General features: G+C 42.0%; 4 protein-coding genes across 8 annotated transcripts; 2 read left to right on the plus strand and 2 right to left on the minus strand.

The window, feature by feature from the left end:
* The first annotated feature begins 26 nt into the window (after nt 1-26).
* On the plus strand, nt 27-3,431 carry nob1 (NIN1 (RPN12) binding protein 1 homolog). Its single transcript, XM_028956481.1, has 9 exons — nt 27-102; nt 425-557; nt 946-1,079; nt 1,150-1,221; nt 1,303-1,431; nt 1,566-1,841; nt 1,947-2,044; nt 2,147-2,291; nt 3,090-3,431. Exons 1-9 carry the CDS (start codon nt 34-36, stop codon nt 3,357-3,359), a joined length of 1,326 nt encoding a protein of 441 aa, XP_028812314.1. The 5' UTR covers nt 27-33; the 3' UTR covers nt 3,360-3,431.
* A 4-nt stretch (nt 3,432-3,435) lies between these two features.
* cog8 (component of oligomeric golgi complex 8) lies at nt 3,436-7,597 on the minus strand. Its single transcript, XM_028956480.1, has 5 exons — nt 7,242-7,597; nt 6,665-6,872; nt 4,308-5,126; nt 4,063-4,231; nt 3,436-3,989 (listed from the first exon to the last, which is right to left on the minus strand). Exons 1-5 carry the CDS (start codon nt 7,574-7,576, stop codon nt 3,655-3,657), a joined length of 1,866 nt encoding a protein of 621 aa, XP_028812313.1. The 5' UTR covers nt 7,577-7,597; the 3' UTR covers nt 3,436-3,654.
* A 315-nt stretch (nt 7,598-7,912) lies between these two features.
* On the plus strand, nt 7,913-9,077 carry nip7 (NIP7 nucleolar pre-rRNA processing protein). Its single transcript, XM_028956961.1, has 5 exons — nt 7,913-8,045; nt 8,119-8,205; nt 8,276-8,414; nt 8,490-8,630; nt 8,705-9,077. Exons 1-5 carry the CDS (start codon nt 7,990-7,992, stop codon nt 8,822-8,824), a joined length of 543 nt encoding a protein of 180 aa, XP_028812794.1. The 5' UTR covers nt 7,913-7,989; the 3' UTR covers nt 8,825-9,077.
* Nucleotides 9,078-9,975: 898 nt separating this feature from the next.
* Nucleotides 9,976-17,194, minus strand: zdhhc7 (zDHHC palmitoyltransferase 7). 5 transcript variants are annotated; one of them, XM_028956959.1, is made up of 9 exons: nt 17,013-17,117; nt 16,644-16,680; nt 15,496-15,628; nt 15,325-15,418; nt 12,618-12,742; nt 12,297-12,393; nt 11,968-12,049; nt 11,161-11,291; nt 9,976-10,998 (listed from the first exon to the last, which is right to left on the minus strand). In XM_028956959.1, exons 3-9 carry the CDS (start codon nt 15,534-15,536, stop codon nt 10,819-10,821), a joined length of 750 nt encoding a protein of 249 aa, XP_028812792.1. In that variant the 5' UTR covers nt 15,537-15,628; nt 16,644-16,680; nt 17,013-17,117; the 3' UTR covers nt 9,976-10,818. The 5 variants fall into 5 exon arrangements, with proteins under 5 accessions (XP_028812792.1, XP_028812788.1, XP_028812791.1 ...); XM_028956955.1 differs by having other exon boundaries at nt 15,325-15,628; nt 17,013-17,194; XM_028956958.1 differs by lacking the exon at nt 17,013-17,117 and having other exon boundaries at nt 16,644-16,994.
* Between the last annotated feature and the right edge of the window lie 779 nt (nt 17,195-17,973).

A 17,973-nucleotide genomic window follows, 5' to 3' on the forward strand; every position in this document is an offset into this window, starting at 1 on the left:
ATCTGCGCTGATTGGCTGAAGGCTATTTTCAAGATGGCGGCCGCCCTGGTGGAGCATGTTGTGGCTGATGCAGGAGCGTTTTTGAAAAGATCCCCATTGCAGGTGTTTTATCTGTTATCTTACTGTTAATACTGTTACTGTAGATGTGGCGTGCGGAGTGGCCGTTTGTCTGAATGATAAAACGTCTGATGCTTAGGTTAGGGCTGTGCGGTAGGGCATAACATTCATATTGTGGTTTAATTTGGACCATAGACAGTATATTACGATAGACAATTTGATATGTAAATTTCTACATAACGACTCCACAAAAGGTATTGCAACAGAAAGTTTCAACTGTATATGCACAAACTTTGCAATTACCAATGTCCAAATGGACCAATAGTCCATAGTAGTGGCATAATCTTTGCCCAATGTGACTTTTTAGGAAATTGGGAAAAACATCTACAGTCTGAAGGATGTTGTGGATGAAATAAGAGATAAACAAACTAAGAAAAGTTTAGCCTTCTTACCCTACAAACTTCACTTCAAGGAACCTTTCCCAGAGCACATTCGATTTGGTAAGGTTTAAACACTTTTTTTGTATTCTTTGTTGTCTTATAGTGTTATGTTTTGAAGTTTGCCAATATTTAAACATTCATTTACCAATAATAAAAAAATAATAATTTCAGATATTTTTCACATCTGAAGTAAAGTGATTGTCATTGTGATACACTGCAGCACATGCCACAGTGACATGGAGAACTGAGTCCTCTGTATTTAACCATCACCGGTGCTTTGCTCAGTGGTACCTTGGCAGTTCAGGATTCAAACCCACAACCTTCCAGTTATGGGTCCGCTTCCTAACCTGCTAGGCCACCACTGCCCACATCTGATTCATTTGTGTCAAAAGAATCATGAATGCTTCTGATCACCAATGAAAGCTTTTTCAATTTTTTCCCATTGCAGTCACTGAGTTTTCCAAGAAGACAGGAGATTATCCCAGCCTTTCTGCCACAGATATAAAGGTTTTAGCTTTAACATACCAGCTGGAACTGGAGAATGTGGGAGCCGACCACCTCAAAAAAGACCCACAAGTGAAGGTGTGATGCTTGTATAGTTGAGTAGCAGCATTTGATCAGATGCCTGCATGAACTGAATTTTGCTTTCTAGGTCCAGGTGAGTAGTACACGGCAGCACCCTGAGGCCCCAGTTGATATTGCTGGATTCCATCTTCCCAGAAAGGTAGGATATGGTTACTCATGTCTGAGCTAAAACAGTTCAGTAAGTATGCCATGAATTTCAATTGATTTACATTCTTCTCAGAAACTCTCAGAAACCCAGGTCTCTGGCCAGTGCCACACATTTCAGCCCCCTGAGAGTTCAGAATTCAACAGCTTCCAGTTTTGGAGGACTCCCTTGCTCAACATTGAGGCAGAGCTTCTGGAGCTGCTGGTGAGCTTTGGTTTATTGTTTCTGTGAAATAAGATTGTTCATGACAATGACGCCTTTCACTGATGCTTTTATTATTCCAGAATGCTTGGCCTTGTTTCTGCATTGAATCTGCATTGAATCTTTTCTCTTTGTAGGGTGCAGACACAGTTGTGTCAAAAGAAAATTTGCAGTGTGTGAACCTCTCAGATGAGGAGCAGAACACTCACACAGATCCCACTGATGGTTCCAAAAAGCCCTGCTCCAACTCACAGGGAGAAAGCAGAGGTGATGAGCAGGCTGATGAAGATGATGACGATGATAGAGGCTGGATTACACCTAGCAACATTAAACTGGTTCAGATGGATGCTGGGGACTGGAGGCCATCAGCAGACATCAGAGTGGCCTGTGTGACTACAGACTTTGCCATGCAGGTAGATGCAGGTGTTTTCTTTACAGTACAGGAATACTACCTGTACTACCTGCCTTGTAGGGTATAGTACATGCATTACTAATGCTTGCTGATTATGTGTTCACAGAACGTTCTCATTCAGATTGGCCTGAATGTTCTCTCTGTCAATGGGATGCTCATCAAGAACACAAGAAACTACATTCTGCGATGCTTTGCTTGTTTTAAGAAAGTTTCTTTAAAGAAATTAATTTTTTCTAGTTGATATACAGTTGCATATTTAGTACTGTAATCATGTAATTAAAAGTTAATGTGTACATTTTTTTTAAGGACTACAACTAACATGACCAAAGTCTTCTGTCCACACTGCGGTAACAACACACTGAAGAAGATAGCAGTGAGCATCAGTGATGATGGCAGCATGCAGATGCATTTTTCCAGGAACCCCAAAGTGATGAACCCAAAAGGCTTAAGGGTAAGTGGAATATATTCATAATTCTGTACAAAACTAAACTTGAGAATAATGTCAATTTTCACTGCGCAAAGCACACTGGACCATCTGGCCTTCTGTTGTGCAATCAGTGTACCTTCCAAGATTGGTACTAAAGCCCTGTGAACTACTGATTTGCACTGGGAATTCTGGGGACATACAAAAAGCTGCATCCCTTTTAAAAGGAAATAAAGTTGTCTTGCATTCTGACAGCATCTTGAAGTTATCAGACACACTGTGTGAAGTTCAGTCTGTAATCAGACTACAGCATTACACCCCTTTTAACAGTTAACTCAACCAGTTATGTTAGACATGAGCAATATTTATGCAAATGTAAGATTTTGCAATATAGCAGTACAGTGTGGGCCATTTATATGGATACGCCTTAATAAAATGAGAATGGTTGGTGACATTGAACACATTTTATAAGTGGTTAGAAACTTGTAAATAACTCATGAAAGAATAAAGAATAAAACAGGATGTTAATATCACCAACCATTCCCATTTTATTAAGGCGTATCCATATAAATGGCCACCCTGTATACTAAAGTATTCAATATAGTGAAATTCTATTTTGAAATCTTGTGACTACTAAATGCTGAGGCTTGAGATTACAATGTTGTTACTTGAGATGCCATATTTTGGTAGTTTCCAATCCACTGATCCTAACTGAGCAATGTTTGGAATGAAACCATTCAGGATGGAACCCCACAGAACAGGACTAGGAGTGTCTGATCTGAGGATGTATGATTGGTGTGATGGACTTTGCTCTTCTGTCTGCAGTATTCTCTGCCAAAGCCACAGGGAGGTAAACACGCAGATAACCCCCTTCTGGTGGAGGACCAGTGTCTTCCCCAGCAGCGGCTGTCCAGAAAGGCCCGTCAGAAGACTGATGTGTTTGACCCAGACTACGTGGCAGGAAACTCTCCATTTAGTGAGAACGACATCTACAGTCGTGCAGCAAACCTGCATATCCAGGACAACCAGTGTGGCGGTGGGCGAAGACGGTGCAACCCCAACGCTGCCCGCAAGAAATTTGTAAAGAAAAAATGATCTTTGGGGATGATTTCATATGGAAAATGCAATTTCTGGAAACATCAAGTTGATTAAAAAAATTAAACTGCGGTACCATCTTATATTTATTTTATTACACAAAAACCTATTTTTAATAACTCAGAAAACACAATACAACGTTTACCTCAGTGTTTTCTAATTCCATAATTAAAGCAATTATCAAGTGTATAATTAGGGTGGTCGAAGCCTCATCTGAATATGAAGAACATTATAGAATTATGGAGATCTGAAACTGGATTACAGAAAAGAAAAGAGGGAGAGTTTGAGAAATTAATTAGTCTGATATCATATTATTGTCTTTTAACCCTGCATTGGATTCCTCAGATGTGGGGCCCATCTCAAGGCCAATGAGCGAGGCAAATGTTGCTGCTTCTTCAGGAGGACGTTCTAAGGTACATTTGGCTTCACTGATCTGTTCAGGTCTTTGAGAGGGGTCAGTAACACTGGATTCATCCTGAGACAGCTGAGAAGGTCCCAGCTCTTCACCAAGGTCCAACACAGTGGCTTCCATCTCCTTTTTGGGCAGTATGAACAACAAAGGTTGCAGGACTGTCTTCACATCGATGCAGCCAAGGTTCTCATACTTTGATGCTTGAGTTGGAGGAATACCTGAAAAAAAGTTAGATGGTTACACACTAAAATGGTAAAAATAGACGCACAGGAATGAGGTCAGAGGTTTTACCCAGAATAAGTGCCAGCTGGGCAGGTGGGAAGAGAACTAGAAGGCAGCGGTTCAGAAAAGGAACCATATCCTCAGCAAATGCAGAGCAGAATTGGATGAAGAGTTCTCTCTCCCGGCTGCTGAAGGCAGACTCCTCTGCTCTGTGAAAGACCAGGATGAGTTTGGTCACCTATTGGAAGCAGAATCCCCTGGTGTCACATTACACTCAAACCTTCCACAAGAGATGCAACAGTCTGTGCTCTCACCTTCAGAAGGGCATCCTCAAGTTGCTTGCTCACATCCTGTGCCAGGCCTAGTGGACAGCAGAGACGCAGGTCGTTGAAGGCTGTCAGAATGTTATTGAGAAAACAGGCAAGTGGCGGGAAATCCAACAAGGCCATTGGAGGTTGGAGGGTGCCAGGCTGCGTGCTGGGTGCCACATGTGGCACTGCATTGCCCAGCATGGAGGGCAGTGAGATAAGAGTGTAATGATTCATATCCTCCTGAAATTTATCTACAGCTTCCTGTACCACCTTGCCATATGTGTCCATGGCCACTCGCTGAAACATGGGAGGGAGCTGCCCCCGAAAGTCTGCCCCAACTCTGCTGAATGACAAACCGAAGTACATACATTGGCCCAGGAGGGAATCCAGGCGGCTACCTACCCCACGCTGGAGGTCCCGCTCCAAAGTCTCCAGGAACTGAGCAACTTGCTGCACCACCCAGCCATGGAAGATCGCACTTTCATTCACTGACTGGGTGCCAGGGGGCAGCAGAGGGTCCTCATCAGAGAAGATGGCACGGTACTGAGTGATTATGTCGAAGAGGTGCACTCGGCATGCCTCAATGGTCTTTGTGATGTGAAAGTAGGGGTCACCATCAGGAATGGCAGCCAGGATGGAGTGCAACCAGCTCCCTCGTGCCTGCAGAAACTTCACACGCAGCTCGGCCTCCGTGAAGACATCCATCCTGCGGAGGTAGCCAATCACACGAAGGCAAACAGGGAGTTGAGAGTTGCTGCGGAGCTGCTGGAGAAGCTGGTTGAGCATGAGCTGAGCTGACTGCCGAACTTCATTTACAATTCCCTGCAGATTCAACACAAGGAGCCTTCAGTCATCTCTTCCTCTTCCCACAACAGACAATACCAGGACATTATTTGCTTATCTCTTTACATACAGTCCCTGACAAAAGTCTTGTCGCTTGTGTACAAATTGACCTCAAGTGCCACTGAAATATTTCTAAGCAAGGTTTTTTTTTTTTTTTTTTTTTTTTTTTTTACAAGAAATGGCTAATTTTATTCCCAACAGATTTTGTAATAATATTTCAGTGCAAAACTAAATTGTCAAAAAAAAGTATTCTGAATTTTCATAAGACATAAGATTTGAAGAGACTGGAGATGTTTTTGACAAGCCCAAAAGAGGTGAAAGTGATTGTCACTTGTGATACACACAGTGAAATTTGTCCTCTGCATTTAACCAATCACCCTGAGTGAGCAGTCGGCAGCTATGACAGGCACCCAGGGAGCAGTGTGTGGGGACGGTGCTTTGCTCGGTGGCACCTCAGTGGCACCTTGGCGGATCGGGATTCGAACCAGCTAGCTTCTGATTACGGGGCCACTTCCTTAACCGCTAGGCCACCACTGCCCCAGACACCACAGGACCGTTCCAAAATCCAAAGCCAGCCCATTTTCCACTGTAGCAGAGCTCCACGAGCTCTGGTCACCTGAAGTCCCTGGGTCAAGCAGTACAGTTTGTTGGATTCTGTCTTGAAATGGCCTCCATGGTCGAATCAGTGCCCAGAAGTCAGCACTAAACAAAAGACAATTTTGCCAAGGCCCACCACCTGCTAAAAGGATGGACGCTGGAAAAGTGGCAGAAGGTGGATTTTTCAGATGAATCTTCTGTTGAATTACACCCCAGTCGGCACAAATATTGCAGGAGACCTACTGGATCCCGCATGGATCCGAGATTCACCCAGAAAACAGTGAAGTTTGGTGGTGGAAAAAAATCATCCAGTACGGGGGTGTGCGAGAGATCTGCAGGGTGGAAGGCAACAGCAATAGTCCGAAATAAAAAGAAATCTTTGCTACCTTTTATATTCCAAACCATAAAAGAGGACAAATTCTGCAGCAGGATGGTGCTCCATCACATACTTCCATCTCCACATCAAAGATCCTGATGGCAAAGAAGATCAAGATGCTCCAGGATTGGCCAGCTTAGTCACCAGACATGAACATCATTGAGCATGTGTGGGGTAGGATGAAAGAGGAAGCATGGAAGATGAAACCAAAGAACATTGATGAAGTCTGGGATGCATGCAAGACTGCTTTCTTTGCTATTCCTGATGACTTCATCAATAAATTGTATGAATCCTTCAGCTCATGGAAGTCATACAAGATATTAAATTTGGATCTCAGGAGGTCTGTAGTAGTCGCAAAAAACATTTCACTGCATATCATACCATGTATGACTATGTATGTGACAAATAAAACTTGAATTTGAAATCAGTTGTTTCTACAAAATAGATCAATGACAAGACTTTTGTCAGGGACTGTATATTCCTCCCAATATTCTCTCCCTATGTCTTTTTTCTTGGTGTCATGGTCTTTTATTTTTCTACATACCTGAATGACAAGAATGCTGGAGTGTTTTTTCTCCAACCTCTTGACATATGCTGCAAGCTCCAGGGCCTCCTCATAGTACCCATTGCGGACACAGGTATCCATCAGCTGTGGAATCTCCAGGATCTCCAGGATCTCAGTGTGCCGATTTAGTGTCAGACTGTTCATGCGCCGACTGGAGCCAATCTTCTCAGCCTCAGTCATAAACCCTCTACAGAGCAAGAAACCACACACGAACATCCCTATAGCCGTTGCACTCTGAACCCCGTTTATTTTTTCTACAGTCTGTGCGACTTCTCAGTTTCTGAGCGCCCAGAAAACGAAGAGCGAGTTTAAAAAAACACGCCTTATTTCGCTCGTTAAATGCAACTCTGGCGTAACGCTTGGTCATTTACAGCATTTTAGCAGACCCAGAGCCCCCTACGCCCACTAGTTGCGCTACTGTAACTGTAACCACACAGAGTTACATGTTTTGCTATCGGGCTCAATGGTAGTAAGTGGCTGTGACTTTGTGGTGCTGCTAGCAACATCCCCTTCACAACATCTGATCTGAAATGTCTGCTTCAGTCAACCAACAAACCTGCATCTTTCCCCGAAGCTTGGCAGCTTATGGAGAAGTGTAGACACACTGTTCTCCACGCAGCTGAAGTGTGTGTAAATGTCTTCAGTGCAGTCCGCCGTGCGGATGAACGTCTTGTAGTTGGAGAAGGCCAGCTCCCGGGTCTGTTGCAGGATATGGGCCCTCTCCTCCGCCAGCCGCTCCGGTTCCTGGTTCAGCTTCTCCACGCCATAGGAGCAGAGCTCCGCCAGATAGCCGGCGAAGTCCGGCCTCTCGCGCCAGCTGTCCGGAAAACGGTCTTTAAAAACAGAAGCGAGGATGCTCTCATCTTCCACGTCCACGTCCACGGCCGCCATCTTGCGCACGTACGGAACTACGTGACATACAAAATACAGCGGATGTCAATTATTTAGGAATTATTTTACCTTTATTTTTTTATTAGATTCTATTAAAAATGACAGATTTTCATGAAACAAGACGCTTACAAAGAAAAATTAAATACAGCGGATGTTTTAACGTTAATAAGATCTTAATGATCATTTTAATTACTTATACACAAATAAGTTATTTTTAATGACAATTTTGACATTTACATTTACAGCATTTATCATCTATATAATACAGCAATTCACAAAGTAAAGAAAAGTTGGTCGGTGATTTGGACGAAGTTACTGACGTCATAGACACGCGACTTCATGACCACGTCTGGGTGGGGGTGCTTCACGTGTGTTTTCGCATCTGCTGTAATTCTCCTTTATATCTTTTAACTATGCGTCCTCTGACCGACGATGAAACAAAAACCATGTTCGAGAAGCTTTCCAAGTAGTAAGTATTTTCTGAACAGTGCAACGTTTAGTTGTTGTAGTGCGCACTTCATCATTTTTGTATATTCGTGTAGTATCGGGGAAAATATCAAGCTCTTGGTGGATCGACCCGATGGTACATATTGTTTCAGACTTCACAACGAGCGCGTTTATTACATCAGGTGAGTGTAACATCGCCCAGTTGATCAAAAATCAATACATATACTTATAATTATGTTCTTCTGCATTTAGTGAAAAAATTCTGAAACTGGCCACTAATATTTGCCGCAACAAGCTGGTGTCTGTGGGAACCTGTTTCGGGAAATTCACCAAGACGCACAAATTTCGGCTGCACGTCACTGCGCTGGACTTCTTAGCTCCATATGCCAAGGTACGAGTGCATGGTCAATGGGCTGATAAACCCGACGTTTAGCCAAAATTGTTAAAATTTTTGTTGAATCTATAGTTCAAAGTGTGGGTGAAGCCTGGAGCAGAGCAGTCCTTCCTTTATGGGAACCACGTCCTGAAGTCCGGTCTGGGGAGGATCACTGAAAACACCTCCCAGTACCAGGGTGTGGTTGTGTACTCCATGGCAGACGTACCCCTGGTAAGGTTCTGGGTTTTCAAACTGTGTTCTGTGTTTGTGTGCGTGTTGAACACTTTTCATCTGTAACTTTCCAGGGTTTTGGAGTAGCAGCTAAAACAACACAGGAGTGTCGGAAAGTTGATCCCATGTCCATCGTGGTGTTCCACCAGGCAGACATAGGAGAGTACATCAGAAGTGAAGACACACTAACTTAAGGGACCTTGGCTACAAACTAGATCCAGATTCACTCTGGTCCAAACTGCAATGCAGATCCAGCTACATGGATCATCTGAGGATTGTCTCCACGTGACGTGGTAGTGGTGTCGTCAATATTTGGCTGAATTTCTTCTTTTTTTTTTTTTTTTTTTCTATATCTGTTCTGTTGAAATAAATTACACTTATCAGGTTACATATCCACCTCATATTTATCTTACAAGCCCTTTTGTCTCTTTTTGCCATCTCCTGTTCATTGGCAAAGGTTTTACATTTTTTTTTTTTTTATAAAGAATGCCCTTCCTGATGCAACCCTCACCATTTACCTGGGCTTGGGATCAGCATCAAGAAACACAGTCACATGCATCACCAGTGCCTGAGTTTTATATTAAAAAGCCATTTATTTATGCAAAATTATACATTTTGTATAAATATGTTGTCATTTTATGTATATGAGTTATTATCTGATCTTGTATATATTGAAGCAGCACCTGCCAGCTGTGGAGCAACCTTACTGCAGCCCAGACAGGAAATCACATCAGCGTTTTACCAGATAAATGTGACTACATAAGGGTAGATATTCCAGATCAGACCTGCTGAGCTGCCGCTCTCTGAACATCAAAGCAGAATGACCACAGCATGCTGTACACCATTTCTAGCCACTGCTGGATTATAGACAGGCTAGGAGAACTTGTATTATTGTTAAATAATCTCACAAAGTGACATTTTCATGTTAGGTGACCTTCAAAGAACTAAAGGCACAGATTCGCATATGATTAATTTACTATGCATTATCTGTAACCACATGGCTATGGAAGTAACACTGTGGTCCAGTTTTGTTTTTTTGAAAACCAGCGTAAATTCACGTTGAAGATTGCTGTTACTGCATCTTCATGGTTCCTTTTTTTGTATGAGACTGTGTGCCTATCAAGGGTGAAGCTGATCTAAGACCAAAAAAAAAAAGAGGAAACTATCATTTTCATGGATTAGTCACAGCATCACTAAGGTTGAAAGGTCAATGAAAACAGCTGAAAACTCTACTGTCTTGTCATAACAGTCAGATTTTAACTGACATAAGTCACCACATTCACTTCTACCATTGTGTAAGTACTGTAAGTATCACTGAAATTCATAGTGTCGTTCACACCAGATATTTGTTTCATTGCTTTTATTGCTTTCACAGACTCTTCTTGAAAACGTTGGACTAAAAAAAAAAGTCCAGGAAAATTTGAAAGATAAAAAATTGAGTAAAGCTTCTTGTTACATCTAAAATGCTACAGAGAAAAAGCCTAAAACAGTAATACAGAAAATGCATGGTCTGCATTTACATAAAAGGGAAATGGCAGATTACAAATATTCTCGGGAAAAAGAAAAAAATATAGCCTTTTATATATATGATATAATATGTAAGGATTTAACATTAAATTCTTGTTTGCTCATGTTCTCTGGTCACATACAGAGAACCTGGAGGATCCAGCCACATTCCTAGCACCACATCCTCTCTTTTTACTACATACTGATCTTCAGAGCTCCCACTTTCACACAATAATCTGCATAAAATTTAATAATAAGCATGATTATGTAAAAGCTACAACAAACAAAAAAAAAAGTCACCTGGAACAAACCGTCATGGGCATCATTCAGCAGAGGACAAATTACTCAACTGCCATTGGAAAGGTCCAGTGACAGTTGAGGGAGAGGTGGAGGGAGGCTGGTCTAACTACTGGAATGGGGGAAATCAGACATGGAACTTCTCCTTTGCTCTCTTGTGGTGAGGGATCCCCACAGGTCACCATACTGGTTAGATTCACCACTACAGTGTGGCAACATCACAACTTCAGTGTCAGATGCCGGGTGTCCAGTTTGCTACGAGTTGAACTTAATTTACAGAAAGAAACAAAAATAGCAAAATATCATATTGCAGGCAAATATGAAACCAGGTCAACATGGCCTCATGCACGGTATCCTTCTTTCAGAGATGACTCTCCATTGTTCTTCAGACATAGAACTCTGAGCCACCCTTGTGCCTGTGAATCATCAATAGGTGCCACAACTGCAGCCCAGCATATGGGTTCAACCAGAGGAGTGAGGGTGGACCCCCAAACACAGCCTTCATCCCCTCCCAATGAAGCTGTCGCTCCCATGTGGGCTTTTCGTTCTTCAACCTCTCAATCTCCTAAAGGAACAGAGAGAAAATCCTGATTCAGGTTCTACACTGGCAGCTTCATAATGCTGATGTCACAATCTGGGGATCAGGGCAGAGGCAATCATGCTAGCAATAAACTGTAATAACGACTAAGTGAACTGCAATTCATGTTATTCTGAGGTCTCCACTCACCGTCTCGTCATTACAGATGGAGTGGATTTGTGTGCCAAACATGACTGCAGTGAAGGTGAGAAAGAGTAGGGCCTCAAGACAGAGAAATATTATCAGCAGGACGGCGACAGGAGGGGAAAAGTCACTGCACTCTGCAGAGGAGGAGATGATGCATTAATTAAGATGACAACAGTTCCTTGTGATCCACACCACCACAGCAAGAAGATGGGAGCAGAATCAGTCCCAATCTGGCATCTGATTCAGGAAAATTCAATATGATTAATACAGCAACATTTATCCCTATCAGAATAGTCTAAAATGTTATCTTGTAAACAGAGGTACTTGTACACGTTATTACCTGGAACCTTTACTAACAATTCTAACTTCTATATGGCTGTTTATTGTTAACATGGCACAGAGGCAGATCATATCACCACATTAAATATGATAATTGTACAAAAATAAACTACCATTTGTATCCATCTGGCCAAGCAGCAACCAACAGAGTGCTTTCGGTTACGGGGTGGTAGTAGCCTAGTGGTAACACACTCGCCTGTGAACCAGAAGACCCAGGTTCAAATCCCACTTACTACCATTGTGTCCCTGAGCAAGACACTTAACCCAGAGTTTCTCCAGGGGGGGGACTGTCCCTATAACTACTGATTGTAAGTCGCTCTGGATAAGGGCGTCTGATAAATGCTGTAAATGTAAAGTTACACAACATTTATTAATATAAACAAATGCACATTTCATTCATTCATGAAATGAAATGAAAGAAAACTGTTCCCGCTTCAAGCAAATCAAATTAAAACATATAGTCACACCTACCATTCCACTGAACTTTGACACACATGTAAAACTGCAAGCCACTAAGGCAAAGGGCATAGAGAGAAATCAATCCAATGTACAGCTACAGAGAAACGGAGAGAGAGTGTTATTAGAGGACCATAATGGGCTGGAAAGTTGTGCTTAATGACATTTTAAATTTGATTATTAAGTATACATTTTTTCATTCTTACATACACCAAAACCTACAACAAATGAGATATATCTAAAATATATTTTTATATAAAATCAAATAAAAACTACAAAGATCAAAGCAAAGCAAATGAATTTTAGAAATTTGGATTTTGCCCAACAACTCCTGCTATACTCACAGTGAAGAGCACAAAGAAACGCTGATTCCTCTTGCCTACACAGTTGTTCACCCAGGGACAATGGTGGTCCATCTTTTGGATGCATCTTTTGCAAATGCTACAATGTATGATTCAGAAAGGAGGCATATAAAGCGATCTTCTGAACAAATAAAACCTCAATCATGTCTGGCATCGTTCTTTTACTCTGAACCAATTCTGAAATTATGCAACCCTGATGTCCATAAACCCAGACAGCACGATTTCAGAGCAGTGCTCAGCCAGGGGCATCTTACATGTTCCACACTCAGTCAGAAAAGTGGAGCTCAGACAGTGTGTGCTCACCTGCAGTGATGGGATCTCTCAGGCTTGATGCTGCAGCACTTGGGGCACTTGTAGATGACCTCACCAGGCTTCAGCTGCAAGCTCTCCATGTACTCCTTGCTGGCATTGCCCTTGGCTACAGCGCCCTAATGAGGACAAGAGATTTCAAAAATACTTCAGCCGTGTTTCACTTACAAGCTCAAATTGACCTGAACATAAAAATAATCAGCTCCTACCCCAGGTGAAAGAGGAAATATGATTCACCAGTGATCAGACTGTAACCAGGATTCAACAAGACATATTTAAGGGCCTTGTAAACTAGCCCTTGTAAACTTTCGACTAGCCGAGACTGCTACCACCTTTAAGAAACATTTGAAAACCCACTTGTTTAAAAAGTATTTCAAATGAGTCTAACACATGCACATGCACACACACATACATATATATATATATATATTTGTCTAGCACTTAACAATTCCCTGTGCAGAATTATTAGGCAAATGAGTATTAGGCAAATGAGTATTTTGTCCACATCATCCTCTTCATGCATGTTGTCTTCCTCCAAGCTCTATAGGCTCGAAAGCCTACTACCAATTAAGCATATTAGGTGATGTGCATCTCTGTAATGAGAAGGGGTGTGGTCTAATGACATCAACACCCTATATCAGGTGTGCATAATTATTAGGCAACTTCCTTTCCTTTGGCAAAATGGGTCAAAAGAAGGACTTGACAGGCTCAGAAAAGTCAAAAATAGTGAGATATCTTGCAGAGGGATGCAGCACTCTTAAAATTGCAAAGCTTCTGAAGCGTGATCATCAAACAATCAAGCGTTTCATTCAAAATAGTCAACAGGGTCGCAAGAAGCGTGTGGGAAAAACCAAGGCACAAAATAACTGCCCATGAACTGAGAAAAGTCAAGCGTGCAGCCGCCAAGATGCCACTTGCCACCACTTTGGCCATATTTCAGAGCTGCAACATCACTGGAGTTCCCAAAAGCACAAGGTGTGCAATACTCAGAGACATGGCCAAGGTAAGAAAGGCTGAAAGACGACCACCACTGAACAAGACACACAAGCTGTAACATCAAGACTGGGCCAAGAAATATGTCAGGACTGATTAAATGAGAGTGAGTCTTGATGGGCCAGATGGATGGGCCTGTGGCAGAGAGCTCCAGTCCGACTCAGATGCCAGCAAGGTGGAGGTGGAGTACTGGTTTGGGCTGGTATCATCAAAGATGAGCTTGTGGGGCCTTTTTGAGTTGAGGATGGATGGAGTTGTGGAGTTGTGGTCCATCAAATGTGAGATTTACAAGGAGGGAAAACAGTACACCTCTCTGAACAGTGTCTGGGAGGCTGTGGTTGCTGCTGCACGCAATGTTGATGGTGAACAGATCAACACACTGACAGAATCCATGGATGGCAGGCTTTTGAGTGTCCTTGCAAAGAAAGGTGGCTATATTGGTCGCTGATTTGTTTTTATTTTGAATGTCAGAAATGTATATTTGTGAATGTGGAGATGTTATATTGGTTTCACTGGTAAAAATAAATAATTGAAATGGGTATATATTTGTTTTTTGTTAAGTTGCCTAATAATTATGCACAGTAATAGTCACCTGCACACACAGATATCCCCCTAAAATAGCTAAAAATAAAAACAAACTAAAAACTACTTCCAAAAACATTCAGCTTTGATATGAGTTTTTTTGGGTTCATTGAGAACATGGTTGTTCTCAATGAACAATTATTCCTCAAAAATACAACTTGCCTAATAATTCTGCACTCCCTGTAGTTTTGTAACTCAAAACCTATGGAAACCGAATGAGAATTGCTGGTGTCTTCCTATTGTAAGCCGCTTTGGATAAAAGCATCTGCCAAGTAAAGTTGTAAACATGCACATGGGTAAAAAAATGTGAATGGATCTACAAGGAAAAAGAAAATTTCTGAAAATCAACGAATATCAACAGAAATTGATCGGAAATTGCAACAATATTGAGATCAATCTCAGTGTGCAGCTTGGGTGTTCCTCACGATCATGATAGAAATGGCAGGAATAAACATATTTTGTCTTTGTAAATTACATTGTTTTTAAATGGACATGTGGCTGCCAGACATCCCAAGTCTTCTGTGAGTCTCCTGCATAATGATAGAAGCTCCCTGATTCCTGAATATTTAATAAATATAATACAATACAAGCAACCTTTTTGTTGTCAGGGTTTGTGAAAAGGGATTACAGGGAAAAAGGATTAAGCCTCTGCTGGGGCGCCCATGATTACAAATCCTCTTACCTCCACCATCAGAGGTAGCCTAGCTGCTAAGAAAGAGGACTCATGACCAGAAGGTTTGAATCCACCAGGTATTTGAAACTCTTTATCACCTGAATAATATCACTCTTCATTCTCCTGCAAGCTCTGTTCGTAAGACATCTCTTTAAATCCAAGAAGGTTGTATTGAACCCTTCTCAAGCAGTAATGTACCTTTAAGGTAAGGGGAACATGTGTTGAGTTCTAACAAGGTCTTTTAAACTGCTTCTCCACACTGGCAAAAATGGGACAAAGTCGATACACACACACACACACACACACACACCTTTCCCAGTCACAGATTCCTTCAGTTTTGCTGAACCCACAAACACATCTGTACTTTAAATTTATGCATAACTCAAAATAATTTGGCAGTCAGCCCGTCTCTGGCTTTTATTTTATTATTTGAATTAGTGTAAAAATGCTCACCGGGTCAGTCAGCATGGTGCGCAGGTGCGATGATAAAGCCAGCACAGCCAGGACGTTGAAGGCCATGCCATTGAAGAAGGAATACCAGAAGCTTCTGGAGGGGAACAGCATGACAAAGTTGACCACAAACGCTGCGTAGAACACCAGGAACCAGGTGAGGATGGCACACACAATACCACAGCTGTCCAGGATGAACCAAACTCTGCTACCATCCACCGAACACTTCAGCTCCTCCCCATCACCACCCAAAAGAGGGTGTTGCTGCTCCACATCCCGCATCCTGTGGCTGGAAGGCTGCATTCTCCTACAGAGGAACAAACATCTACCATCCACTCTGAAATGTGAAGCATTCAAAACTAGAAAAGTATTTTGTTACTAATTCAGAGCACAACCATACATTATCATGTTCATACATGTTCAATGCCATTTCTGGTAACTGAATATGGTTATTGCCAGTTCCCTTGAATGCAACCTCAAACCTCAGACAAATGGACAAATCAATAAAAGACGGCGACCTTCAGCCGCTTGCAACACAGATGATTATAAATATTTTGTTTAGGAATAGAACTTGACGGATCCCTCTCAGTGGGAAAAAAAAAAAAAAAGTGTACTTTTAAACAGAGAACAAGAGAAGGGACGTAAAAATGAAAATGCACCAGTTACAATCATAAATTTCATTAAAGTGTACATGTCATTGTTGTACACAGCATTGCACAGCACAGCACACAGGTTAAATGCAGGGGACTAATTTAATTGTGAGCACTATCATCCTTGTGGACAGCCATGACAGCCAGAGGGCCTTCTGAACAATCTATAGAGCCCTGACCGCTACTGCTGTTCCACAATAAATCCATACGAAATATAACTAGTATAGCATTTTACACATGGTTCCTTACAGCACCAGTCACCATCCAGATGTAAAACAAAGGGCTTCCAGCGTGTCAGTTCTGTCAAGTTCACAAAACCCTTAAATAATATATCTTATCAAGATACCAGAGCAAAACCTGAAATTAAAGCCAAGGCCATTTCAGAAACCTGAACCCAGCAACATGGCCAAGGGCATGATTTTGAGATGAATTGTTCCAAGTTGTGTATCGATATGGCAATGTCTAAGAGTCCATATGTACCAGGTGGCATGAAGAGGGAATGTAATGCCTACATTAAAAATTCATTAGCATTTTACTGAGTACCTAAAGGTGCAGTTGGTGATGAGGCTATTCTCACATTCTTCCTACAACATTATTCTAAATATTTCAAGCTGATAAATATTACGCAGGAGAAGTGCGGTCATAATGAACAGGGCACAGGATCTAATTTACCTGGCTGTATGTAGACTACAGTTGTATGGTCCACCACCTGTAGAAAACAGCAGGAAAAGAAAGTGGTGCGGGTGTAAAATCCAGTCATTTTATTACCGTCCGAAGACGACGACGACCTCGGAGTATGCGGCGCATTAATCCTGGTTTTAATCAGCGCATACTCAGCGATAAAACGGAGACACCGTGGTCAGGGGTTTTATTCCGCGATAAATACACCCTTCACCCGGGTCACCGTGTACCACGAGTTCCTCTTCATCTCAACGGGGTTCGAGTTGGCGCTGAAGACGTTGCTCCACGTAACCCGCGCAGGCTGCGTTGTAATTGCTGGATTAGCTATTTACACGCAAATGATCGGCAGTAATTACTCACCCACTACTCCACGCAACCGCCTAGCAGCCTGCGGGAAGAAGAATTGACTTCTTTTCAAACATTCTTCTGTGGAGACGAGCGAAAATCGCACCCGGAAACGGAGCAGATGCTGCGTCAAGATTGCCTCCCCGGGAGAATCGTCCTGCCGCGGGTGCTCGTCATGCCACCCATGGGTGACAGTAGCTCTGGTCATGCAGCATGCCGTCTTAAGAATGATTAACAAATGATGAATGTTGACAAATAAGTATTACGTTTATTAGTTAGAATCCTCATTATCCTCAATTGTCATTACATCTGCCCTCATCATCTCTGAATTTACAGTGAGTTGCAGGGGACAGTCATACTGTTCACTGCAGACAGGAGCTAGAGTGTTCTTTGTCAACAAAATAGTTTGTATTGATGATTTCATAAAAAAAATACTTAACTGTAAAGGGTTGTGTTTGTCTGTGGATTATACTGGCAATACAGTGAAGGAAGAACCACACACAGGATTCACTCCTATTCAGGGTCTCTTTACTGGTTCAAGAATCAGTCACATATCATATGAGCAATGTCAACAGCAACATTTCCAACATCTCCTGTACTTTTCCCTTTGTCACATTAGTGTTAGTAGTCCAAAATATTTTGGATCTTATCAGAAATTGGAAACTGTGTTGTGCAATACACATAGTATTTACATCTTGCAAATTACTGATAAACAAATGTCATACAAACATTTTTTCTATGTCTTGAACAGAACATTTACAAGCTGTCAACAAAGCCTATAGGGTAACTCTCTCAGCTGTTTATTAAAAAGCTTTCTTTTTGCATGTTGTTTTTATGTGCTATAATTACAGAAGAGGATTAGGGCCACTAAAAAAAGTCACAATTCTGACTTTAATCTCACAACTATGGGTGCCTGTAAACCAGGGACAACCTGAAGATGGTGTAGTGTTCAGATGCACAGAAGGAAGTTCACCTC

This window comes from Denticeps clupeoides, chromosome 16 (genome assembly GCF_900700375.1).
Source record: "Denticeps clupeoides chromosome 16, fDenClu1.1, whole genome shotgun sequence".
Classification (NCBI taxonomy): Eukaryota; Metazoa; Chordata; class Actinopteri; order Clupeiformes; family Denticipitidae; genus Denticeps; species Denticeps clupeoides.